This window comes from Typopeltis vanoorti, chromosome 3, assembly GCF_054136105.1.
Source record: "Typopeltis vanoorti isolate ZY-2024b chromosome 3, IOZ_Tvanoo_1.0, whole genome shotgun sequence".
In the NCBI taxonomy this organism is placed as follows: domain Eukaryota; kingdom Metazoa; phylum Arthropoda; class Arachnida; order Uropygi; family Thelyphonidae; genus Typopeltis; species Typopeltis vanoorti.
In genome coordinates this window covers 164,996,551-165,023,828 of record NC_143551.1, presented here as the reverse complement: position 1 = coordinate 165,023,828, position 27,278 = coordinate 164,996,551, and the positions used below count along the sequence as shown (strand labels likewise).

Sequence of the window (27,278 nt, the reverse complement as noted above, 5' to 3'; positions counted from 1 at the left end):
CCAAAAGCTTAGGCGAACTAATTTTACTTGTATATGAAAAAATTTCATGACTACAGCCAAATGTGGACATAAATTTATTGCCAGCATATTAATAAATTATATTACATAAAAAATGTGTATAAATTTTGTATAAATTAAATTGCAATATATTTTTGGCAAAAGTTGCAATTACTGAGGACGTAGTTAAGGAATTAATGTACAGTGATTACAGAAAACTATGTGGAGAGACATTTCAGTATGGAATATGTCCACCCTGAACTGTGATACAGCTCTCACAACATCATACCATGCTTAGCATCAAGTGATTCAGACATTCTTGAAGAAAACTAGCCCACTCCTCCTTCAGAACAAGGATGAAGCCTTGTTTGTTTTTGGGAGGAGAATTTTGAGCAGCAGTGCATCTCTATTGCATTCCAAATGTGTTCTATGGAGTTGAGATCTGGGGAGCATGCTGACTATTCAATTCAGTTATATTATCCTTGGACTCCAGAAAGGGACACATACGGGCCTTATAGCATATAAGCTTGCTTGTCACAAGTATCTTGCCACAGTTTGTTGAGATATCTGCATACCCGTGCTTGAATGGAGTCAGCTTGCAAGCTGACCTGCCATAGTGCATTGATTAAGAGTCAGAGTGACCTCATAGCAAACGTCTGGAATACGTTCCATTGGTTTGAAATGCTGCCCAGAGCTTCGATACAATACCATGTGAGATTCCATACTCTCGTGCAATATCAGTAATTCTGCTTCCTTCTTCAAGCTTTCCAGTAATTCTTCCCCATGTGAAATCTGGATAATGTCTGAGATATTACTAGATAGCCAAGTTCTGCAACTTTTGTCCTTCACGAAAAGAGCTGCCTTCAAACACAATTCGCTAAACACAACTTTTTGCCTTTTATCCTGTTGAGTGTTACTACGTGACCCCTTTACGCATGATTTGAATTTGTCACTCTTTGTACTCAGTCTTCAGTTATACAAATTGCATAGAAGCTAATTCATCTAAATTTGTGGTTATCTTAAGAAATAGTGTTTGTCCTTAGGTTCCATAGAACCAATGTCATTTGTAGCTGATCTGGGTTTGAGTGTAGCTGTGGGTGAGGGCTTGGTATCTCAGTGTTCTGTATAACAATAGTTTAACAGAGAGAAGGGAAACCCATGACAGTAACATCAACTTGTTTCTTTATTTCTCTTCCATATAAAAGCATGAACTGTAAAAGTCACTTAAAAACCAAGTTATGGCTGCACTTTGGTTGATGTATTTGTGTGTGCTTCTATTTGGATGCTTAACATAGAAACAGATCTTTTAGCACATTTATTCAGCTGTGATTCAGGCATATCCTTTGCTGTTGAAAAAGAATCGGAGAACTGTCTACCTCCTTCTTAGACACATTATTCACGTATCTTTTCACTATCCTTCTCTGTTTATGGTAATCCAGCAAACACTGGAAAATGCATAAAGAATCACATATTAACCTAGCCTAAAATATTGAATCCTATAAGCACTGATACTCTGTTAAGGCTACTTGTTCATTAATACAAGTCTTGCCACATCAGTGTCTGTGCCATTTTTAGTGAATGGCTACATCAATTTCTGTGAAACAAATGTATGACATTCTCCAACCCTCAATGATGTAGACTTACATAGCATCTCAGTATTCACAGTTGTGAAAATATATGCAAAGTGTTAATTATTATAGTTCAAACTAGCAACCTTTACTTAAGGACACTCAGTCTTTTCACATACCAAAATATGTAAGAAATGTCTTTGTTCTTCTAGACTAACTGGAAGAACTGTTAATGTAACCCCCCCCCTTGAAGAACAAAAATACATTTTTCATGTCAGTCAGAACTAGCAAGCCATGCAGTGGGTCACCCCTTCATATATAGAATTAATTGGGGAAAAGTAATAGTACTACATTGAAGCTATTACAAATCTGATAGATTGATTTTTGAGTTGGCAAAAAACTGCAGTACACATGAGAAGGAGGAGGGAGATTACTGTAATTTTTTTTATTCCTAGTGGAAGTATTTTGCTATGGATTTTATTGTATACAATAAACTATTTCAATAATTCAGCAATTATTTTATTAATCATATTCTTATTTTCTAATACAGATGTTGCATGGAGAGCAATACTTAGAATTGTTTAAACCGTTACCATCTGCTGGGACACTGACTTCCAAATGTCACTTAGATGATGTACTGGATAAAGGATCTGGAGCTGTATTAATTATTAATGGTATAAAATTTCATTCATTATTTATTGTTTATTAAAATATACTTAAATTTTACTGCTTATAGGATGTGAGTTTATTTATCTTTCATTAACATGTTGGACTGAAGTAGCACATGTGTAAAAGAGCCAATGTAAGCTCTTGCAAATCTGAAAGTTATAAATTAATGACATCAAAAAATTATATTTTTTTAATCCTTTATCCAAGTGTAAGCAAACAACGTTTGTCTGTGGAGTATCTTTGTGACTGGGCTACTTCTATATAGAGGCTAATGACCTCGCATCAATTGCCTTAGTATCCCATAATGCAAAGCACAACCCTTTCAGATGTATAATATAATGCATTATGGGAAGGGCCACTACTAAGACCTGTTTTGACCTTTATTAAGGTATGTCCAAAAACTGAGCAGTCTACAAGATCACTCTGAATCTCACTGAGTTGAGCCTAAAGGTTCACTACTAAACTCATTATTCCTGATCTGAATCTGTGTGACCATAACTGGTATAGTTGGAAGTCAACTGAATAAATTTATATGGAATAAGAGAGAAATTAGTCAAAACACTAAACTTGCTATATAAATGCCAGTGTTCAAACCAATTTTAATATATAGATTTTAGAGCTGTGTTAGAAATAAAACACCTCACTGTAGACCATAGATATGAGTGTTCCTAAAAATATTAGGGGGGAGTGAAGAGATGGCAGCAGCATATTAAAAATGAGAATATTAAGAAAGAACATTACTTTATGTATCTGCATAAAGCAATGAGCCAAGATTAGCATCTCCAATCTTACTATTGAGTTTAATACCATTTCCTTCATAATGTGATTCACATAGATGAAGAATAATAGTGGAGATAATTTGCACCTTTGCATAAGACCCCATTTAACATTAAACCATCTTCTTGAACCCCTGCCCCCTTCAATTCTAACTGCTGATCTACATCTCAAATATAGACTAAGCATTACTTGATATTATGCCTCATTTACACCATATAACTGTAGCATCTTGAACAGCTTTTCTCTTAGCACCTTGTCGTGTGTGTGTATGTTTCCCAGAAAAATGTTTTCTCATTGTCTTGAAGTGAAAATTTGATGTTGACAAACTCTTTGTGGCCTGAACCCATCTCGTTCTTCTCCAAGTTCTACATTTTTTCTTAGCTTTTCTCAAGTATGCTTGCATAAATCTTATCAGGAAGTCTCAGTAGGGAAATTAATCTGAAACTCTCACATTCAGTTTTTTTTCCCCTTTTTATAGATTGGTACTATAAGAACTCTACTCCAATTATCTGGAATTCTACCTTCTGACCAGGCCTTCTGTATTATGCAGTGCAGCACAATCACTGTAAAACGTTTATACCTTCCTGTTTGAGTTGGTTGAATATTTTCTACTACAAATGCCTTTTCCCATTTCAAGTATTGATATACATTCCCTATTGCATTCCTGTTGAGTATTTTCTACTACATGCTGTCACTTTTTCATTTAGTAGTCTTTCAACGTAATCACTGTGGATGTCTAGATTATCTTCAGTTTCATGTTACCTTTATTATCTCTGATTTCTTTTATAGTACTCTTTCCTTTCTTTCTGTGCATTTGTTCAATAGTCTCCAGACTATTTTCCTACCTTCCAGATATTTATTTTCTGTATTCTTACCAAAGTCTTTCTATGGCTTTTGTATGACTTTAATTTTATACAGTGCTTCGCTTTACTTTCTTACATATTTTTCTGCATTCTTTCAATGCACGCGATGACTTTCGTGCCAGGACCATTTGATAAGTTTTCTTCATTTACTTGACTGCCTCTTGAACTTCCTGAGGCAATCCTTACAATCTCACTACATGCTTCTGGCTGAATCAATGTTTTCTTGAGTTTTCCATTGAATCTCTGAGATTTGGTGCTTGTTTTCAAACTAATTTTTTCCTGAATGTTTGTGTATCTGAGTTTACATTTCATCTCTGAAAGCTGCATTATTTTGATTAGTTTTATTTGATTTGATTTGTTTCAGAACAAAAATCCAGAGGTGTACTTATCATTATTATTAGCTTTATTCTTTCCTTCAGAATATTTCTAATGTATGTAATCATTTCCTACTCTGCCGTTTAGATCTCCAGCAAGCACCAGCTTTTCCTTTTTCATTGTCAGCTGCCTTCTCTAATGCCTCAAAACATTCTTCCACTTCTTGGTAAAACATTCTGTGGGACTGTGGGCACAATAAGTCTCATTGCCCAGTTCCCATTCTAATATATCTGCCCACATCACTACTTGATATTGTCCACCATTCAAAAAAATTATCCTCGTATACCATTCAAGAAGATTATCCTCATATTTAGTATTTAATGCTATAGCTACTCCTTCTTTTCCCTGATTTGATTTTGCCAAAACATAACATTTTGTATTTGTTTCTTAGTATTTATCCAGGTTTTACCAGGTGGTACTTATCCAGGCTTTCAGCTGTTTCTTTTCTTTTCCTTTGATGCTTTTCATATTAATGTTGCCAATCTATAAAATTTACTATATTTTTTTTATTAAATTTTAAATTTTACTATATTATATATTTTATAGTATACTATAAATTAAAGATACCAAGAAATTATATATTCAAAGAAAGACTCATTATTTTTAAATAAAATTTACTCAACTGGTATCCCCCCAATAGAATGGAAAAAAGCAATTGTGATTCCTATCTTTAAGAAAGGTAATAGAGATGACCCTAAAAACTATAGAGGTATCAGTATTCTAAATTCCTGTTACAAAATATATAGCAGAATCTTAAATAGCAAACTAATGAAATATTCCGAAAACATTATTCTAGAGGTACAGAATGGATTTAGAAAAGGACGATCATTTATAGACCCAGCATTTTGCCTAAAATTAATAATAGAGAAAAGAAGAGAATATAATTTAGAAACACATTATTATTATTATTATTATTATTATTATTACGGGCAACTCCAGGGAGTCATTAGACTCATCGAGGGAGGCCCCAAATCATTTTCATCACAACTATTCGACATTCATACAGTATCTATCATACCTCGCCTTAAACTCATTCACTGTCACAGCATCCACCACAGACTCAGGGAGCGCATTCCACTCATTCACTACTCTAAAAGTAAAGAACCCAGCTCTAACACCTTTACTAACCACACTTTTGCCCAGTTTCCATGGATGTCCCCTAGTCCTCCCACAACCAGCCCTGTTCTCAAAAATATCTTCTGAATTAATTTTATAGAAACCCTTCAGTAATTTGAATGTCTCAATCATATCTCCCCTCCTCCGCCTATCAACCAATTTTTGCAACCCACAAATCCTCAACCTGTTCTCATACGGTTCATTCCACAGACCTGCTATCATCTTGGTCACTCGCCTCTGGATCCTCTCCACCTCCTCCCCATCAAGAAGAAACCTAGGTGACCAAATCTGAGCACAGTAGTCGAGATGAGGTCTTATCAAGACTCGATACAGAGGAACAATAACCTGCTTGTCTCTGCTTGTCAACGTATTCTTCAGCAACCAAGTGATTTGATGAGCTGATTTGGCCACTTTTGCAATGTGTCCCCTAAATTTCAATTCCTTATCCACCAACACTCCTAAATCTCGTGCCTCATCAATTTCCTGGAGCACGGTTCCACCAATGCAGTAAACTGCCTCCCATCTTTTCACCCCAAAATGCATAACCTTACATTTTGCCACATTAAATTGACATCCATTCTCCCTAGCCCAGACCTCCAATCTATCCAAATCATCCTGCAAAATTTTGATGTCATCTGCATTCACTATTGCCCTACCCAACTTCGCATCATCTGCAAACAAATGAACTGTTCCTCTCAGATCCTTTCCTATATCATTTATGAACAAATTAAACAGCAGTGGTCCAAGAACAGATCCTTGTGGTACACCACTAGTCACAGGCCGTCTTGTGGACTCTACTCCTGAGTAAACCACTCTCTGATATCTCTCCGTCAACCACCCTCCTATCCATCTCACCAACCCTATGTCCATTCCCATATGCTGCAATTTACTGATTAGAATTCCATGTGGTATCCTGTCAAAGGCCTTAGCAAGGTCCAGCAGAATCACTGTAAACCCATTACCCTTATCCAGTTCAGCCGTCACTGCGTTATAATACGTGAGCAAGTTACTGAGGCATGACCTACCCTTCACAAAACCATGCTGTCCCCGATACAGTATCCCATTTTCTTCTATCCAATCTTGTATTTTCCTCTTGACTATTTTCTCTAAGACCTTGATAATGATTCCTGTTATGCTGATTGGCCGGTAATTTTCAACAGCAGCCTTGGAACCACCTTTGTGCAGTGGAACTATTTTCCCCTCTTTCCACCCCCTTGGGACTGACCCAGTCCTGAGGCTCAAATTAAACATAATGGTCAAGGGCACTGACAATTCTTTGGCCGCTTCACGTACGACATATTGCATTTATTGACTTTGAAAAAGCATTTGACAAGTTAAAAGAAACATATTATTTAACATATTAAAAGAAAGACAAATACCAAATAAAATCCTAAAAGCTATCACAAGTATATATGAAAATAATCAAATACAAATAAGATTAAATCACGAGCTATCATATACAAGAGAGATAAACCAAGGGGTCCGACAGGGATGTCCCCTCTCAGCAACTCTTTTTAATATCTACTTAAATGAAATAATAATAAAATGGAGTAAAAATTTACATCAAGGAATTAAACTTTCACCTACAGTTAACTTAAACACTCTCCTCTTTGCAGACGACCAAATAATAATTACAAATTCTGAAGATAACTTACAGAAAGCTATTTTAAATCTAAATGAGATATCCAAAGATTATGGTATGATAATATCATTGGAAAAATCAGAAACTATGGCCTTTAAAGGACAAGATCCAGCAAGAACTAAAATAGTAATAGATAAGATCTTAGAACAGGTGAATTCATTTAACTACCTAGGATGTATGATCACATATGAAAAAGATAGAAACGTAAAAATTGCAAAATATTTAAAAATAACAGATGTAATTAACTCTATATTTAAACCAAACCTTGTTCAAAAACAAACCAGGCTAAAAGTATACAATACGTTAGCCTTACTGGTCTTAATGTATGGAAACGAAATCTGGACAATAAAACAAAAAGACAAACAAAGATTAACAACAGCAGAAATGAAGTTTATGAGGAAAAACTGCAAAGTATACCCTATTTGATCACAAAAGAAACGAAGATATTAGGAAAGAATTAAATCAGGAACCAGTAAAAGAAAAAATTAAAAAATATAAACATAAATGGATGGAACACGTTCAAAGAATGAAAACAGAAAGATTACCAAAACAAGCCTTAAAGTACAAGCCATTAGGAAAAAGAAAACCAGGACGTCCTCTTAAACGATTCTACGATGACTTCTAAGGCCGGAACAGACCATGCTAGGCCTAAATCCTTGATACGTATGATGAAGAAATTATATACATGGTTTAATCCTTTATCCAAGTATATAATTTCTTGGTATCTCTAATGAAAGCATATTGAATGTTCCCAGAAAGAAAGTCAACAGGTGCTGTGTTAGTTTTCTTATTTTTTGTTCCATATTCTAAGTTGTGCGTAAAAGTAGGTAAACAGTAGTTGTGGAAAGTCTGGGAAGAAAGTTGATAAATATGAAAGTGGCAAAATGTGTGTTGGTGGGATAATGAAAAAGCTTAGAAACTGAGCAAGAATACTGTACATAGAATCAGATTATAAAGACGACCTAAAGACTGAAGATGTTCTGGATGTCTGAAGTAATTTGGAATATTTTTTAAATGAGCAATGATAAAACAGTAGTAGAGGATTAGAGGATTGCAGTTAGGACCACAACAGTAATTGAGGCCACCAGAAAACTGAAATGTGGAAAGATAGTTGGAATAGATTTTCAACTAGAAATACTCGAATAGGAAGATATAAAAGTTTTACAGTGATTACAATGCACAGTAGTGTAATAGTAGCAATTATATAGAAGGAAATGCTGTAAACATGAATGGGAGAATTAAGTATGACATTTTTGTGCTGAATGGTCCAGATAATTCAAATATACTTGAGAAGAGGCTAAGAGAAGCTTGGAGAAGGACCAGCTGGGCTTAGCCTAATAGTGTTTTCATCTGTTTCACTTTGGGACAAATAGTTGATAAATGAGAAAGTGACATGGATCTGCATGTAAGTTTTTTTAGACTTGGAAGTGGCATATGAAGAATATCTTTAAAGTACAAAGTTCAGTCAGGATTTAACAAAAAAAAATATTCTGAACTAGAAATACTTGTACTCTTAGTCAAAAAGGCAAAAGGAAAACATGTTAGAATTACCCTAGAAAGAAGTAAAGAAAGAAGTGAAATTTATATGTTTAAGTAAAATTGTATTAAGAAAATGTTGATATTTTAAATATGCTCTGTGTAATAATGTTTCTATAAATGGGAGCACCTTTTGTTCAGAATTTTGTTCACAAAGGTGCTTTCACTTTGGGCGCTAACTGCCTACGATGACGTAACGCTCAAAGCGAAAGCATTTGTGGAAGGCGAGCTGAACTCGTGTTCAGCAAAAAGAGCACTCTTCAAGGAGCAGGAGTATGATGCAACCATGTAAGGGCGAATAGGAGAGTGCAACGAGAGATCCTTCAATACCACAAGAAGGTGCTACGAAGGGCAATAAAAGGAGTTCACCTGGGTTTAAACCCCCCTGTTTTATCCTGTTCTGGTTTTTCTCATGTGGACCAGCAATGCTGACCGATCGACGGCACCGGATGGCAATCTCCTTCCCGGTTGCTAACTGAAGGAGTCGGGCATGCTATATGTGAGATGACGGCATCCACCAACTTGGGCCATCGGTAAAAGTTTACCAATGTGAGACAGCGGAAAGTTCTTCCCAAAGGATGGCAGAGCTGACGACGACGACCCGCTAGATGAGCGTTAGTCTGGCAAAAGCAAGAAATGGCCATTTGTGTCAATCAGAGCAAGCTCCACGTGGACATGACTAGATAAAGCAGAAAGACATCTGACTACAAAGGACGGACGAAAGGAGCATGATGACCTCTCAAGACGGTGGTAATGTACAGAAATTTTCTTATTAATGTAACAATTAGTATTGGAGAAAAGAGAGAAGAACAGATTTCTGATTGAAAGGAAAGAGAACTTTTAAGTGACTTTGTGCTCAGTGACTTGTTAACTATATTGGACTAGTAGTCTGAGAGTATGCATTTACTGAGTGAATTCCATTCACTCAGTAAAATGTGAATGGAATTTTGTTAGCGAACTTTGTTTAGATATTATTATTATTATTATTTGACCCCTCCAGGGAGTCCAAAGACTCATCGAGGGAGAGTGTGCCAACAGCATTGAATGATTGGTCCCCTTCCAACTACTAACTATGCTCAAATTTACTTAACTGAGCTATTAGTAGCAGAGGCTCTACCAATCGACCAACCTTTGCCGGCAAATGAACTAGTGTTTATGATCTATGTGTATCTTTTAACCTAGAGATGTAAATAGTGTGTTTGATAATTAGAATGTTCCTTTACTGCTTAGCTAGTGAACTAGAATTTTGAAAATACATACTTTGATGTGTGGAAGTCTATTTGTATGCAATTTGATATTTAATAAACATGTTTTTTCTATGTAAGCCTAAGTTTGTCTGAGCATGAGACTGATTTTACTCGCAAAAGTTCGGACCTATGAATAAGGGGAAATTAAGGGAAGTTCAGAAAGTTAAGGCCATGACTGCAATGTTGAAATTTCTATAGGCACTTAATATTTTAACAAGATTAGGTAATACTTGAACTCTGGGAAGGTTTCTTTGATCAAGAATTCCTCTGTTCTAGGACTCTAACTGGCACAGCTAAATCAAACAGATTTTGTCAGAGTTCTGAAAGGAGAAACGGCCCCTGAGAGATAGGTTAGAGATTTAAGCTTAGTAGGCACAAGAGGGATAAGGAAATAATAGAAAAAAGTAACAACATAACAAAACTTATGTGGAGACATGATTGTTGTGTTTTTTATGTATTTTATTTAATTTTTATTATCCGGAAAAGTTGCAATACCTATATCATATCAGTGTTGTTGGGGGGGGGGGGGGGAAGTTAAGAAGGAAGGAGGAATCTGGTCATATTTTTTGAACACCTGAAGATGATGTACTTTGGGGAAGGTAGGGGAGCTTCCAAAGAACCAAAGTAAATGGAATGAAAGAGGAGGCAGAGAAGTTGGTTTGGCAAGTTTCAAGCTGGACTATAAATGGATGTCATGTTAGTGGCAGCTCATGTTGTGTGATTTTGGAGGAATAAGTGGCCAATTCAGCACATCACTGTCCACGAAATTATCTGTAGTTAGTTTCACGGACAGGCATAAGGTGGAAAGTGAACGTCTATTGATGAGGGGATGGATCTTTGAAAGAGGGATAATTAATGAACCAGACTGTTCTGTTTCTGGATAGCATCTTGAAATCTTAGAGAGGATTTTGCAGCACTGCCCCAAATACGTGAGCAGTACTCCATGGTTTGGGTGCATTCGGTTGTCTTTGTATACTGAGGGGAACTTTGCCCTTGTCATCATTGTAGGAATCCGCTGAGATGAGTGATGCCAGTAAATCATCTTTGTTTTTAGGCGAAGTGACTATAGTACCATTTGCATACGAGAGTGGTGGTAAAAATGGGATGACAAATGTTATTCTTAATGGCCTTGGCAAGGGACCAGAAAGCTCAACTGCCATTTGGGTAAGAAGCGAGTTTGCATTTGTCCCTTTCAAAATCTGATTTGGACATGTTGATGGTTCTTTTACAACTTTTTCTTTGGATGGTGAGTGGAGATTTTGGAAATGAGGGTTGAAGGCCTTCATTCTTATGAGGATGATTTCTGTTATTCAGTCAGAGCAAATGTTTGGATCACAACTGAAGCATTAGTTGAATTACAGAAAGAAGTAGAAGTCATCCATCCCATTTGGCACCCTTGTAGTGCTAAAAGACACAAGACTGAGAATTGTTGGGTGAAGGTGCTCATCAGGTATGACTGAGCACTGTTTGTGGAAACAGACTATTCTCGTACCATGGGAAGGTGGGCATGACTTGACATGGGAGAGGCTATATGCTGCACATTGACAACCCTTCAAATAACCCATCTCGATGTGTGGAGACACATGGAGTTAATGTACACAAATCATTATTATAGTCTGTATTTTTAGTTTTAAATCAGCATTAAGAATTAGCGGAGATACCCAGTGATAGTTTGATGTATATTCAGGTATCAAAAAATAGTGCATGCTTTCTTTGCTGTTATTCATGGTGGATCACATTTATGAAGGAAAGTGACACTAAACCTAATATCAGAATTTGAGATATTCATCTCAGCTTTTTTATTTCATGCAGATGATCTTATACTTATAAATCTAGTACAAGTCTTCAAGGTTCCTTAACTATCGTTGAATAACTGTTGTGGCAAATTTGTCATAAAATTACCAATATCTGAAAATAGGAGAACCTACAGAGCAAAGTTCTTCATTCTCAATGGAAAAACTGCAGTACTAGTAAATTTCAGCTATTTAGACTGTTTTTAGTGACAATGGTAATTAATGGAAATGGACAAGAGAATAAACAAAATAATGGTTTGGAGTAATTTGAATATATTATGGAATAAGAGCTGAATTAGCCAAAACACCACTCTAGCAGTATACTAGTGTTCAAACCAGTTTAAGTTATGAATCTGAGATGTGAGTTAGAAATAAGACCACAGTGTGAGGATTTAAAAAAAAAAAATCATGGGAGTTGAAAGATGTCATCAATAGCAGAATCCTTAAAAATGAAGATATTTGAAAGGGACTTTATTCAAGAAAGCTAACAGGGATGATCTATGATGATATGTAGAATGGGAGATGAAAGCTTAGCCAAAGCAGGTGTTTGGTGCCAAGGTAGCAAAAAAGCTACCTTGTTACAGATTACAGATCTAGATGTATAGCATCTTATAATGCATTTTATAATATAACATCTAATAATGTTTGAGTTCTGACAAATAAGACTAATTTGAAGGAAAGTTATTGATTGGAAGTTAATATTGTAAACTTGTAGTACATTACTCTTTTATGACCTAATTGGCCCCTGGAAAACTTGTTTAGCAAGTCACCATAAACAAAACCCTAATTTTCCGTAATCTCAGTGTTATGAACGGGGTTACATTCCTGAAAATAGTTTGAATCCCACAATGTAATATATATAATTGTATGTATATTATATTGTATATTTTTTTAAGAATAAACACCATCTTTAGAAGGTGATTATTGTAGATTGAAACAACTGAAACCTGTAGCACATTACACAAATTTCATTTGGGATTCCTGAAGACTAAAAATTTCATGCACCAATTTCATTTGAAATCCCTGAAGACTAAAAATATAACACATTCTTTACCAATGTTAATGCTTTGTTTTTGTTTTAAAAAATTGTATTCTTATCTCTTTCTGAACATTTCTGAAAGCATAAATATTGCACTGTATTTAAATTGAAACTAAATTAATAATAAATGAAGAGTGAGGCAAATTATAACATTTTACTTTAACTCTAGGCTTCTCCTCTGCTAGTGTAATCTGGCACAGTGATTAACATTTATTTATTTATTAGAATTCAGATATGTGCAATATTTTGTGATGTAAAACTTCATCATTGGATTAAAAAAAACAACTATAATTCAGTTATTTAAAAAAAAATCATTAATAGTAATGTTTTCTTCTCACTGTGCACATAATGATCTGTCAGTCAAAAGCTTCAGAAGGATATGCATCCCAATCACTTCACTGCTGGTCTGCCATTTCGTAGGAAAATTTTACCAGTTGTAAAAATAGAGGATTGTAAAGCAGTGGTCTACTGTACTATCATTAGCATCCTGTGCATTTGAGTGTGTGCCCAATGCTAATGACCAGGTCTCTACAAATATACTCACTTGCCTGTAAAGAGTAGATTTTGTTAGCTCATGAGTAGTTGCTGACTGGATAAAATGAAATAATTATTTAATAAAATAGGAAGAACAATAAAAACATTGATTTTTGGAAAATATAATCTATTATATTAATCTTTGTTACTTACTGGAATGGTCCTTAACACTATGCATATTCTTCTCCGTTTTGGAATTCTCACACAAAAGAGATGTTTGCCAAATGACCATACAGCATCACTAATCATTTTATGGAACTCCTATTATTTTTTGGGACATAGAAAACAAAGTCGAGAACAAGAAGTCTTGTCTGCTCAAAACGAACTTGACGATATTGAAAAATAATTTAACCTCCAGAATTGCAAAGTTAAAATTAAAATGGATTCTTACACAGGTGACTCAGGAATTTCATAAAGTTGAGCAAGCACCGTTTAAAGGAACATATGGAGAATAAGAAAGGTTAAGCAGCAAAATGAGAAACAGCAAAACATGGAATCAGTAAGTTATTGCATAACAAAAAATCAGGTAGGTAAAGTCGATTCTAAACAGAAAGATTATATGGTATGGTGACCGTATCAGGAAACATCCCAATGATGACCAGGTTATTACTTCAAATTTTCCCAGAGCTAAAATTAAAAATGTAGCACATGCAATTCAAAAATAGTAAAGAGAAACAAAAGGGATTGTAATTCTAGTATGTACAAATGACTTAACTAGTGATAAGTTCGGTATAAGAGAGAATATGAAAGGATTGTTGGACGAAGCAAGAGTGAGATATTAAAAATTCGCCTGAAAATCAAGACATAAACGGAAGAATTCATTATAAAATATTAATACCAGAAACACTTAAGTTGAATGTTTTATTATTATTAATTTTTTATTGTTTAAAATTTTCATCTAAGTTTCATAGCTATTGTCAATACAGTTATAGGAAAACAAATTCAATAAAGAACAATTTAATTGAAAACATGTGATATTATGTACAATATCAGCTGCAGGAGAATTGCATTAATAGATATTCAAAATAAATTGCAATCAATTGATTTAGTTAATTATTTTTAAATTATGAACAATCATTATAATTATGTAATGCATGAATGGTGAGTATTGGTTAATATAACTTCAAAAAATACAAAATACAAAACTAAAATACAAATGATGGTATAACATGACAAAATTTCATGCTGGCTGGGGCGTCGCCTGGTTAAACAAGGCACCCGTTGTTTTTGCCAGGGAACCAGCGCGAACAGCGAAAAGTCAGCTACTGGAACAAATCTGAAAGCACACCCTGACTCAACATCACCAGAGTTAAAGATCGGTACTATCAACAAAAGAAGCCTGAATGGCAAAGAAATGGAGCTAGCTGAGGAATTAGATAAGGTCCCAGATCGACATAATAGGGGTGACTGAAACAAAAAAAGACAAAAACTGGTGAGATCTTTCTGCCATTGAAGGAGTAGCCATAGTATTCAACACAAAATACGAGGTTAATCTTCTTGAATGGCAGGCAGTCTCGAGTAGAGTGATGTGGGCAAATATCAGAATGGGGAATTGGACAATGAGACTTATTGGTGCCTATGGTCCCATAGAAGGTTCTACTAAGGTAGAAGTGGAGGAATTTTTTGATGCTTTAGAAAAAGCAACTGACTCACTGAAAAAGGAAAAGTTGGTCCTTGTTGGGGATATAAATAGCAGAGTTGGAAATTATTGTCAGACATACAAAAATATTTTGGGAAAATTTGGAGACAAGAGCAATGCTAATAATAATGGCAAATATCTGTTGGATTTCAGCTCAGGACATGGACATGGTTATTACTAACACCATGTTCCAACATAAAAATGTGCACAAATTCACATGGAGAGAAGAAACAAGGAATAAGTAAAGTCTCATTGACTATGTTATTGTTGATAGTGATTTTCTCCCTGGTGCAGGACACCAGAGTGTACAGAGGATTTGAAATTGGAAGTGATCACTATTTAGTCTTGAGCAGGATGAAATTAAATTTCATATTGAAAAGAATAACATGTAAGAAAGTTTTAAAGCGAATAAAAGTTGACAGCTCTCAGATGTGAACTGTATACTAAAATACACAAAGATTATTGAAGAAAAAATGAAAGAGTTTGAGAACAAGAACCGAAATTGAGATTCAGTGGCAAGCCTTGAAGAAAACCCTGATTGATTCAACAAGAGAGGCATGTGGTGAATTTGTCTGCAAGGATAGAAAAATTAGAACTCCATGGTGGACACAGGAAGTTTAAGAGGCAGTGAAGGAAAAGCAGAAAACATATCAAAAGTTCCTAGCAAGTAAGTCAGCTTGTGCTCTTAGAGAATACAGAGACAAATGCAAGAATGCTAAACACTGTGTACAACTAGCTAAACAAACGTCATGGGAGAACTTTGGCAAGAACATAGAAAATAAATATCAAGAAGGTGGCAAAATATTCTGGTGGTTGTTGAAGAAGCTTAGAAACGGTGGAAATAGTGCTACAAAGGAGTTAGAGATGATAAAGGTGACATGAAAACGGGAGAAAAAGTTATCCTTGAAGTATGGAGTAATTACTTTGAAAAACTGCTAAATGAAACAAGCAGTGATGACAGCACAGCTTTAAAAAACACTCAACAGGCATGCAGTCAGGAATACATATCCATACTTGAAGTAGGAAAAGCCATCAAAGGCTGGAAATGTGGAAAGGCAGCAGGAGTAGATGATATTCGACCAGAAATGCTGAAGTATGGTGGTATATGAGTCTTACAGTGGCTGCACTGCATAGTTCATAATGCCTGGACAGAGGGATGAATTCCTGATGATTGGAGTAGAGCTCTCATAGTACCCATATATAAAAAGGGAAATAAAACTGAATGTGAGAATTACAGAGGTATTTCCCTACTGAGTGTTCCTGGTAAGTTATATGCAAGTATACTTGAGAAACGGTTGAGAAGAATTGTGGAAGAACAAGCTGGATTCAGGTCAAATAAAGGCTGTCAGGATCAGATCTTCACTTTACGACAAATAGTTGAGAAATCATGGGAATATAACAAAGATCTGTATTTAAGTTTCGTCGATTTGGAAATGGCATATGACAAGGTACCAAGAGAGACGCTATTCAATACTCTACAATTATATGGTGTCAATTTGGCATTATATCAAACAATACTTAGTCTTTATTTGAGTTGTAAGTCAGCAGTCAGAATTGAAGGAAGTACAGGAAGATGGTTTAATATTAAATCTGGTGTGAGACAAGGATGTACATTATCCCCTCTGTTATTCATTATCTATATGGATCACATTATGAAGGAAAGTGGTATTAAACATGATTTCAAAATTGGAGATGTTAATATCTGCTCTTTTCTTTATGTGGATGATGTTATACTTTTAAATAAATCCACTACAAGTCTGCAAGATTCACTGACTAAATTGAATAACTGTTGTAATAGTTATCGTATGAAGGTCAGCAATAAAAATACAAAGACAATGAAAATAGGCAGAATAATTGAAAATGTGAACTGTGTTGTGAATGGAGAACCTGTGGAACAAATTAAAACATTTCAGTTACTTAGGCACGATTTTTAGTGAAGATGGTAAATTAAATATAGAAATAGACAAAAGAATCAACATAGCTGATATGATAGGAAGTCAATTGAATAAATTCATATGGAATAAGAGAAATTAGTCGAAACACTAAATTAGCTGTATACAAGACAGTGTTCAAACCAGTTTTAACTTATGGATCTGAGAGGTGGGTTAGAAGTAAAACACTTGAACAAAGACTAGAGACTGCAGATATGAGAGTCCTGAGAAAGATTAGAGGCATGTTCAGATGGCATCAATGGCAATATCATATTAAAAATGAGGATATTAGGAAAGAACTTGATGTTGTCAGCATCCAGGAATGCGTTAGCAGAGCTAATCTCAGGTGGTATAGTCACTTAAACAGAATGGGCAAGGAAAGATTAGCAAAACAAGTGTTCTCTGCCAGGTTGGCAAGAAAACGACCCAGAGGAAGACCAAGATATAGGTGGATTGATATGGTACAAAGTGCCTTAGACGATAGAAATATAAGATCTGATAATGTTGGAGTCTTGACAAGTAACAGACTGATTTGGAAGAAAATTGTAGATAGGATGTTCGTAATGATGTAAATTTTTCATGTAGTACTATCATATCCTCTACATCCCTTGAGGGTACATGGCAGGAATTTGATGATGATGATGACTTCCCAAAATTGAGAAAATTTTAGGCAGTCATTTTTGTTCAGATTTGTGTTGTGAATGTGTGCTTTACAGCTTTCTTTGTAGTCTTTCTAGAAGAAAGTAACTTTTGTGTAACACTTTGGTGGTTTTGTAGGTAAAGCATGGTTTGCTAAAATTACAATTACAAATCATTAGGAAAAAGAAAACCAGGACATCCTCTTAAGAGATTCAAAATGACTTCTGAGTCCAAAACATGCCATTCTAGGTTTAAATCCTTGACAGGTATTATGATGATATATGATGATGATGCTAAACCAGATTTGTTGGGTTTGTTAAGAGAAATGTATTCCTGATGTTCTTTCAGACGAATTTGTGCAGATGGACCAGTTTGTCCATAATAGCATAAGCCACATGAGCAGAGATTCTATAAATTCCAGGGTAAGATAGAGGAGATATTTGTCTTTTGGTGAGATGAGGAATTTATTAAGTTTGCGAACAGGATGGAAAGCAACTTGTACATTAATCTGAGAAAATAATTTTGCTATTTTTTCAAAAAGTTCCTTAACATATTCTGGTAATTTCATCTTGAAGGGTTAGGACAGCCATAATTATGTTTTCGGTAGTTTTTGCATTATAACCATTTGCACTAAAGGTAGTTCTGATAATAAACAGTTCTTTTTTTAAAAGAGAATTTGTAGAACAAATTTTATGAGCTCTGTCAACTGAGGATTTGATTACACCATATTTCTGACAAGTGTGATGATGAGAATTAGAATCAATGTATTTACCAATATGAGTTGGTTTTCTATATATTGAGATCTGTAAACTGCCATTTGGTTGATGTAGAATGAGAACATCCAGAAAAGGAAGAGAATTATTCTCTTTTACTTCTAGGGTAAATTTGATTCTTAGGTTAATTGAAGTAAGTTTTCTAAGAAATTCATGAAGAGGAGTTTCATACAGCAAGCACCTCATCAACGTATCTGTACTACACCAATGGTTTAGATGAAAAAAAGTCCAGAATATGTTGTTTGAAATGTTCAATAAAGTAATTGGCTAGAGTTGGAGAAGGGGGGGGGGGAGGTAGATCTCATAGCTGTTCCCTTGATCTGTTTATATAGTTTGTTCTGGCATCTAAAGTATCCTGAATTAATTACGAAGTAGAGTAAATTTACAATATCTGGAGGAAAGTCTTTGTAAAGCAAATCAGTCGTATCTGTTAGCAGGATATTTTTGTAAAAAGACTATATCAAAACTAACTAGAAGATCTGTGGGTTGTAAGGATAATCCCAAAATTTTATTCTTTAAATCTGTTGAGTTTTTTACGAAGGAAGCAGAATTTACAGAAATTGTGAAAAAAAGATTAGATAAATATTTCGAAATTTTATATGTAGGACATCCTATGCAGTTCACAATAGGTCTTAGCTGCACATCTACTTTATGCAATTTAGGAAGGCCATACACTCTTGGAGCAAAAGCATGATGAACTTTTAGCCTCTTTACTGTTTCTTCATCCCAAGAATAAACTTCGTTTAAGAGGTGAAGTTTATTGATTTGTGATTGTGTACGGTCTCTATCAATGCCTCTGTACGTAGAAATAATCTCGAAGTAGAAGACTAAGTTTTCTAACATAATTATTCTTATTGTGAATTACTGCTGCTCGGCCGTTGTTGGCTTTCATAATAGTTAGGTTTTTATTACGTTTTAGAGAAGATAAAGCTTGAAATTCTTTTCTAGATAAATTATGTTCAGGAAGTATTGATTTAAATAAAAATATACGCTGCTTGAAATCTAATTTTGCTCTGTGAATTATATAAACAGTTACGAAGGCCTTTATCTAAATTATACATGAATTCCATGATTGGAATGGTTTGGCACTACTGGATAGTCTAATCCTTTGGATAATATTGATATTTCATTAAATAGGATGATATAATGAAATATTAATGACAGTTTTTGAGGAATCAAACATAATACATGAATTTTTCTTATTCAATAGACTTTCAAACTTCTGAATATGATGTTGTTTAACTGACAAAAAACATTTGTTGCCCAACTCAAAAGAAATCTTGTAAACAGTATCAAATTCTTTAGTAGTCAATATGAGATAATTCAGTCGTAATAGTATCAATATTGCGATTTATTAAAAAAAATTTTTTTTTTCTTTGTTTCTTCGATCTGATTAATTAATAACAAAAAAAATTGCACATTTGTAAATGTGGTGTGCCTGAGAAGAATGAAAAATTTCTTTCATTTTACAAGTTGGAATTAACTGAGCTCTCCTGCAACATTTTAGTGAAATTAATCTATTTGTACATTTTGCTCTTTTTAAGAGATTCTTTCTTAATGTAGATGTTAACTTGAAATTATTCTCTCCATAAATGAACTAGTCTGAAAATCGAGACATATGTGCAAGAATTCATCATAAAATATTGATACCACAAACGTTTATTTTATCATTATTATTTCTTTTTAATTATTTTCCACTAAGTTTCTTAGCCATTGTTATACAGTTCTAGGAAAACTCAAAAATCAGCTGAAAATTTTACAATAAAAATATTAAACATAAGTGTTTATGGTATTAATATTTTATAATAAATTGAAAATTGTAAGTACAGGGTGACCATAAATTAACTTTCCCTCTTTGGAGGTATCTGCTACTAAAATTAATACACGGAATGAGACCACATTTTATATTGACTTCTGAAGGCATAGGGAGATGAATTCCGTTAAAAAAAAAAAAAAAAAAAAGTAGCCGATAGAGGAAATTTTGGCGCTGGCAGTGCCAAAAGCAGTCAAATATTTGTAGTAAACGCAGGTAAAAAAAAGGATTATGCAAATTATGTGCATATGTGACAGCAGCACCACCAATTCCACTTAAAAAGGGATTAGGAACGTTCAGGCAGTTATTTGAATAATGGACGAATTGTGCTCAATATTCGTCCTACCTTGCCTCAGCATGCTTTACTTGTTAAGTTGTTTTACCTTAAACAGTGCAATGCCATAGCAGCGCTTCAGGAATTTAGAAGCCTTCATAACCTGCGTACAGGTCCTATGTCAGCTGTAGCACTGAGAGCTATGATTAAAAAGTTTAAAGAAACTGGATCACTAGGAGTTAGACCTGACAGAGGATGGAAAGTAGTGCAAGAAGAGACAGTAACAGACATTGCTACTGTGGTGTTCGACGACACAGGGACCAGTACTGGTCCAAGCACTCGTGCCATAGCTCGCAAACTTGATATGGCTTATTGTACAGTCTGGAAAATCTTACGGAAAATGCTTCACTTGTATCCGTATAAGTTCAGTCACGTACAAGCGCTAACTACTGCAGATTATGATAAGCACATGACTTTCGCGCTAATGTTTCTTGCCCAAATGGGGGGGTCGACGATGACTGGCCTAGGAGAATATTGTTGGAGTGAATGTTAGTCAACACTCACAACTGCAGAATTTGGGCATCTGAACATCCCCAAGTGATCCAGCAAGTACCACTGCATTCTCCAAAAGTAACCATGTGGTGTGGCTTCACAGCCGATTTCATAATAGGACCATACTTTTTTGAGTGTATTACCGCTACAGGTCCTATAACCTGCTCCATTACTGGAGAGATTTATCGATGAATGCTGCATTGCAGCAAAGACAGTGTTTGGACTCCATAATTTTTATTCAGGATGGAGCACGGCCACACATTGCACGTTCAGTACAACGGCTTTTACGGCAGCATTTCAGTAACGAGAGGATTATCAGTCAGCTCTTTCCGACGGCATGGCCACCTCGATCCCCGGACATCACTCCATGTGACTTTTGGCTGTGGAGTATTTGAAATCCGTTGTGTATTGTTGGTGGTATTCCCAACTTGCATATCTTGAAAGAGAACGTAAAACTGGCTGTTATGAACATCCAATCCAACTCCTTATGCTCAGCTGTAGAGCATGTTGCACATTGGATGCAATTTGTTGTACATAAGAAAGGTCAGCACATTGAAAATCATGTATGTGGTCCAGGGGACCCTGATTCTATGAATAAAACATTATTTCCTGTGAGTTCAATCACTACATTAATTGCTGTGTCTCTCGCAAGTTGTTTTAGTTTAATTATTATTATTATCATTGTAACGTGCACATATCCAGCTGGAATGAGTGACACGGCTGTCACTTACACCGTTGAAATGTTATTATTCCATTTTATCTGCCTTTAATGTAATTATCTGCTTGTTTTTGGTTCTGCCAGTGCCAAAATGTCCCCTATTGACGACTTTTGGTACTAATTTTTTTTTTTTTTTTTTCGCAGAAATCCTTTCCCCATGTCTTCAAAAGTCTCAATATAAAATTTGGTCTCATTCTGTTTATTGGTTTTAGCTACAGATGCCTCCAAAGAGGGAAAGTTATTTCATGGCCACCCTGTATATTATTGAGATAGAAATGAATTAAGAAGGGCGATGATGGCAATTCGATATTTTTAAGCTGTGTAGAAGGAAGATGCAAGATTTTTATGTGTGGAACGAATTTGAGCAAAGAATGGATTTGTATAAGAAGGATGGCCTACACTTGAATGCATTTAGTATCAGGAGTCTTGAGAAATTCATAATTAGTATGTATGATACCTAATAGTCAGGGAAAATAGAATATGATGTGAGGAATGGTGAATCTGTGTAAGAGCAATGTTGTGTTAACTCTTCTAATGATAGGAATGTGAATTATCTTGGAAATGATTGAGCGAATGATTTTGTGTTTGTCCTATTTGGACTAATCAAGCATGTGCAAGGATGGCTGCGTATGTAAGGCACTAGATAAGAACAGAAACCTGTATGTCCAGTTATGCCATGCAGACTACAGAGAAAGGTATACAAAAAAGCATGCAAGTGAGTCATTTCTGTGAGGGAGTTCTTATTAATTAATCTAAAATCTTCACAATCACTTCCATACAGAAATGCATGGACAAAGAAGCTCTACTTTGCAAGGAACAGCATGGTTTACTAAAGGGAGGTCAAATCTCAGCAACTTGTTTATATTTTATAATGTTACAGCTGAGTAGGATAAAGGGAATGTATATATAATATTGTTGGACCTCACTAAGGCATTTGATAGGGTATCATGCATAAACTGGAGAATATGGAATTGGAATGTAAATTATTGACATGGATAAGTGAGTAGCTGATAAACAGGTGTCAGAAAGTGGTATGGGAGGATAAATCTGCCAGATTTAAGGTGACCAGAGGTGTACTAAAGGGGGGTCAAATCTCAGCAACTTGTTTATATTTCATAATAATGTTACAGCTGAGTAGGATAAAGGGAATGTATATATATAATATTGTTGACTTCACTAAGGCATTTGATAGGGTATCACATGAAAGGCTATTGCATAAACTGGAGGATATGGAATTGGAACGTAAATTATTGACTTGGATAAGTGAGTAGCTGATGAACAGGTGTCAGAAAGTGGTATGGAAGGATGAATCTGCCAGATTTAAGGTGACCAGAGGTGTTCTTGAGGATCACTCTTTAGACCTGTTAAATTTATGCATTAATGATATTATGAAGGATATGATAGAAGATGTTTCATTTATTTGCTGATGATACAGAGATAGTAATCAAGGATGCTACTGATATAGAGCACTTACAGACTGATTTGAATATGTTGGAAATGTGGCTATCAGTTCAGTGTGAGTCCATATATAGTTATGCAGTTTGTCATGATGAGATTTCCAACAGCATATCATATTGGGATTATGCTTGGAGAAACTGATGACTCTAGAGGTCTTGGCACAGTGGTGGATAGGAATTTCAAGTTCAAAGGTTACATAGCAAAAGTTGCAAGTACAACTAAGGTGATAATTGCAGTGGGTGAAGTGAACATTGGCTTTGAGGATAGGGTCATCATTTTTTCTCTTTACAAGATTGATATGACTGCACTTGGACTACTGTATGTAGATTTGGTCTTCTGGGTTCTAAGGAGATAAAAATAAAATAAAATAAAAAAAAACCATTGAAAGGCAGCAAGAAGAGTTCTGAAACTGTTGGGATTACGGAATGTAGATTAAGAGCATTTGGACTGTAGAAACAGGAGAAAAAGGTGCTGATATGATAGTGGTCTATAAAATTTTGAAAGGGTGTTGTAGGATATTGGTTGATGTTTTTAGTTTATATTGAAAGCTAGATTTCTCTCACTAACCATTGAATAAGTGGAATAGTTTACCTATTGATGTGGAGGATTGCATCCAGTATAAATGAGTTTAAGAGAAGGTATGACAGCTGTTGTGGATGATGTATGACCACCTTCAATGAGTTTGACTCCCTGGTGGTCTCTGATAATTCCAGTCTTTTGTTTTTAAGTTTATTTTTTACAGACATTCACGTGCATTTATTTTTTTGTTAGATTGATATGGTGGATGTGCTAGCTGTTTAGTTTTGCTGATTTAGGTGATTGATACTGGAAATATTACAATTATTATTATTACTACGTGACGCCTCTAGGGAGTCCAAAAACTCATTGAGAGAGGGCACTGCTCTACAACTCTTCCTCTCCACCACTCAAATCCACCAACTACAATGAACCATCATCTTCTACACCAACACCATCTACCGCCCATCACCACCACTAGTATTTTTACTGACAATCACAAACATCCATGCCCACGGCAGGATGCGAACCCACAGCCTTTTGGCTGGAGAGTAGATACGCTAACCGCTCAGCCAACCAAGATTTGCAAATGAGGCATGCATAATGTTCCTCTGTCCCATTCAAATAGTGCCTATGAGTGAACATTATTCTTCATTATGGAAACCATGATTTTTAATTATATTATCATCATTATCATCATCAAATTCCTGCAATGTACCCTCAAGGGGTGTACAGGATATGACAGTACTACATGAAAAAAATTACATCATTACTAATTTCCTATCTACAATTTTCCTCCAAATCAGTCTGTTACTTGTCAAGACTCCAACATTATCAGATCTTATATTTCTATCGTCTAAGGCACTTTGTACCGTATCAATCCACCTATATCTTGGTCTTCCTCTGGGTCGTTTTCCTGCCAACCCAGCAGAGAACACTTGTTTTGCTAATCTTTCCTCTCCCATTCTATTTAAGTGACCATACCACCTGAGATTAGCTCTGCTAATGCATTCCTGGATGCTGACAATGTCAAGTTCTTTCCTAACATCCAGGTTTTTAATACGATATTGTCATTGATGCCATCTGTTCATGCCTATAATCTTTCTCAGGACTCTCATATCTGCGGTCTCTAGTCTTTGGTCAAGTGTTTTACTTCTGACCCAGCTCTCAGATAAGTTAAAACTGGTTTGAACACTGTCTTGTATACAGCTAATTTAGTGTTCCGACTAATTTCTCTCTTATTCCATATGAATTTATTCAGTTGACTTCCCACCATACCAGCTTTGCTGATTCTGTTGTCTATTTCTATATTTAATTTACCATCTTCAGTAAAAATTGTTTCTAAGTAGCTGAAATGTTTTACTTGTTTCACAGGTTCTCCATTCACAACACAGTTGACATTTTCAGTGATTCTGCCTATTTTCATTGTCTTTGTTTTTGTATTGCTGACCTTCATACCATATCTATTACAACAGCTATTCAATTTAGTCAGAGAATCTTGCAGACTTGTAGTAGATTTATTTAGAAGTATAACATCATCCGCATAAAGCAAAGAGCTGACATTAACATCTCCAATTTTGATATCAGGTTTAATACCACTTTCCTTCATAATGTGATCCATATAGATAATGAATAACAGAGGGGATAATGTACATCCTTGTCTCACACCAGATTTAACATTAAACCATCTTCCTGTACTTCCTTCAATTCTAACTGCTGATTTACAACTCAAATAAAGACTAAGTATTGCTTGATATAATGCTCCATTGACACCATATAACTGCAGGTTATTGAATAGCTTCTCTCTTGGCACCTTGTCATATGCCTTTTCCAAATCGACAAAACTCAAATACAGATCTTTGTTATATTCCCATGCTTTCTCAACTATTTGTCGTAAAGTGAAGATCTGATCCTGACAGCCTTTATTTGACCTGAATCCAGCTTGTTCTTCACCAAGCTTTTCTTCCACAATTCTTCTCAACCGTTTCTCAAGTATACTTGCATAGATCTTGCCAGGAACACTTAGTAGGGAAATACCTCTGTAATTCTCACATTCAGTTTTATTTCCCTTTTTATATATGGGTACTATGAGAGCTCTACTCCAATCATCGGGAATTCGTCCCTCTGTCCAGGCTTTCTGAACTATGCAGTGCAGCCACTGTAAGACTTTTATACCACCATACTTCAGCATTTCTGGTTGAATATCATCTACTCCTGCTGCCTTTCCACATTTCCAGCCTTTGATGGCTTTTTCTACTTCAAGTATGGATATGTATTCCTGACTGCATGCCTGGTCAGTGTTTTTTATCACTGTGCTGTCATCACTGCTTGTTTCATTTAGCAGTTTTTCAAAGTAATTACTCCATACTTCAAGGATATCTTTTCCTCCTGTTTTCATGTCACCTTTATCATCTCTAACTCCTTTGACAGCACTATTTCCTCCGTTTCTAAGCTTCTTCAACAACCACCAGAATATTTTGCCACCTTCTTGATATTTATTTTCTATGTTCTTGCCAAAGTACTCCCATGACTTTTGTTTAGCTAGTTTTACACAGTGTTTTGTATTCTTGCATTTGTCTCTGTATTCTCTAAGAACACAAGCTGACTTATTTGCCAGGAACTTTTGATATGCTTTCTTCTTTTCCTTCACTGCCTCTTTAACTTCCTGTGTCACCAGGGAGTTCTGAATTTTTTATCCTTTGCACACAACCTCACTACATGCCTTTCTGGCAGAATCAATCAATGTTTTCTTCAGAGTTTGCCACTGAATCTCCAAGGTTTGATTCCTGTTCTCAAACTCTTTCATTTTCTTTTCAATAATCTTTGTGTATTTTAGTCTACAGTTAACATCTGAGAGCTGCTCAACTTTTATTTGCTTTAAAACTTTCTTACATGTTATTCTTTTCAATATGAAATTCAATTTTATCCTGCTCAAGACTAAATAGTGATCACTTCCAATTTCAAATCCTCTGGTGTCCTGCACCAGGGAGAAAATATCACTATCAACAATAACATAGTCAATGAGACTTTTCTTATTCCTAGCCTCTTCTCTCCATGTGAATTTGTGCACATTTTTATGTTGGAACATGGTGTTAGTAATAACCAGCCCATGTCCTGAGCAGAATTCCAACAGTTATTTGCCATTATTATTAGCTTTGCTCTTTTCTCCAAATTTTCCCAAAATATTTTTGTATGTCTTACAATCATTTCCTACTCTGCTATTTAGATCCCCAACAAGGACCAGCTTTTCCTTTTTCATTGTGTCAGTTGATTTTTCTAAAGCATCAAAATCCTCCACTTCTACCTTAGTAGAAGCTTCTGTGGAACCATAGGCACAAATAAGTCTCATTGTCCAGTTCCCCATTCTCATATTTGCCCACATTACTCTACATGAGACGGACTGCCATTCAAGAAGATTAGCCTCGTATTTTGTGTTGAATACTATGGCTACTCCTTCTTTTCCTTGATTGTCATTGCCTGAATATAACATTTTGTATTTATTGCTCAGAAAGATCTCACCAGTTTTTGTCTTTTTTGTTTCAGTCACCCCTATTATGTCGATCTGGTACTTATCTAATTCCTCAGCTAGCTCCATTTCTTTGCCATTCAGGCTTCTTGCGTTGATAGTACCGATCTTTAATTCTGGTGATGTTGAGTTGGGGTTTGTTTTCAGATTTGTTCCAGTAGCTGACTTTTCGCTGTTCGCCCTGTTTCCCTGGCGAAAACAATGTGGGCCTTGTTTAACCGGGCGACGCCCCAGCCGGCATGAAATTTTGTCATGTTGTACTATCATTTTTTATTTTGGTTTA

The 27,278-nt window shown here is 35.4% G+C and overlaps 1 protein-coding gene across 2 annotated transcripts in view; it reads left to right on the top strand.

Moving 5' to 3' along the window:
* The window catches only part of Mfe2 (peroxisomal Multifunctional enzyme type 2), a 668,623-nt gene that overhangs the window by 279,296 nt on the left and 362,049 nt on the right, over positions 1 to 27,278 (top strand). For both annotated transcript variants that reach the window (XM_090390952.1, XM_090390951.1), the window contains exon 14: positions 2,116 to 2,239. In XM_090390952.1, coding sequence (XP_090247078.1) covers positions 2,116 to 2,239 — 124 coding nt within the window. The remainder of the gene's footprint in view (positions 1 to 2,115; positions 2,240 to 27,278) is intronic.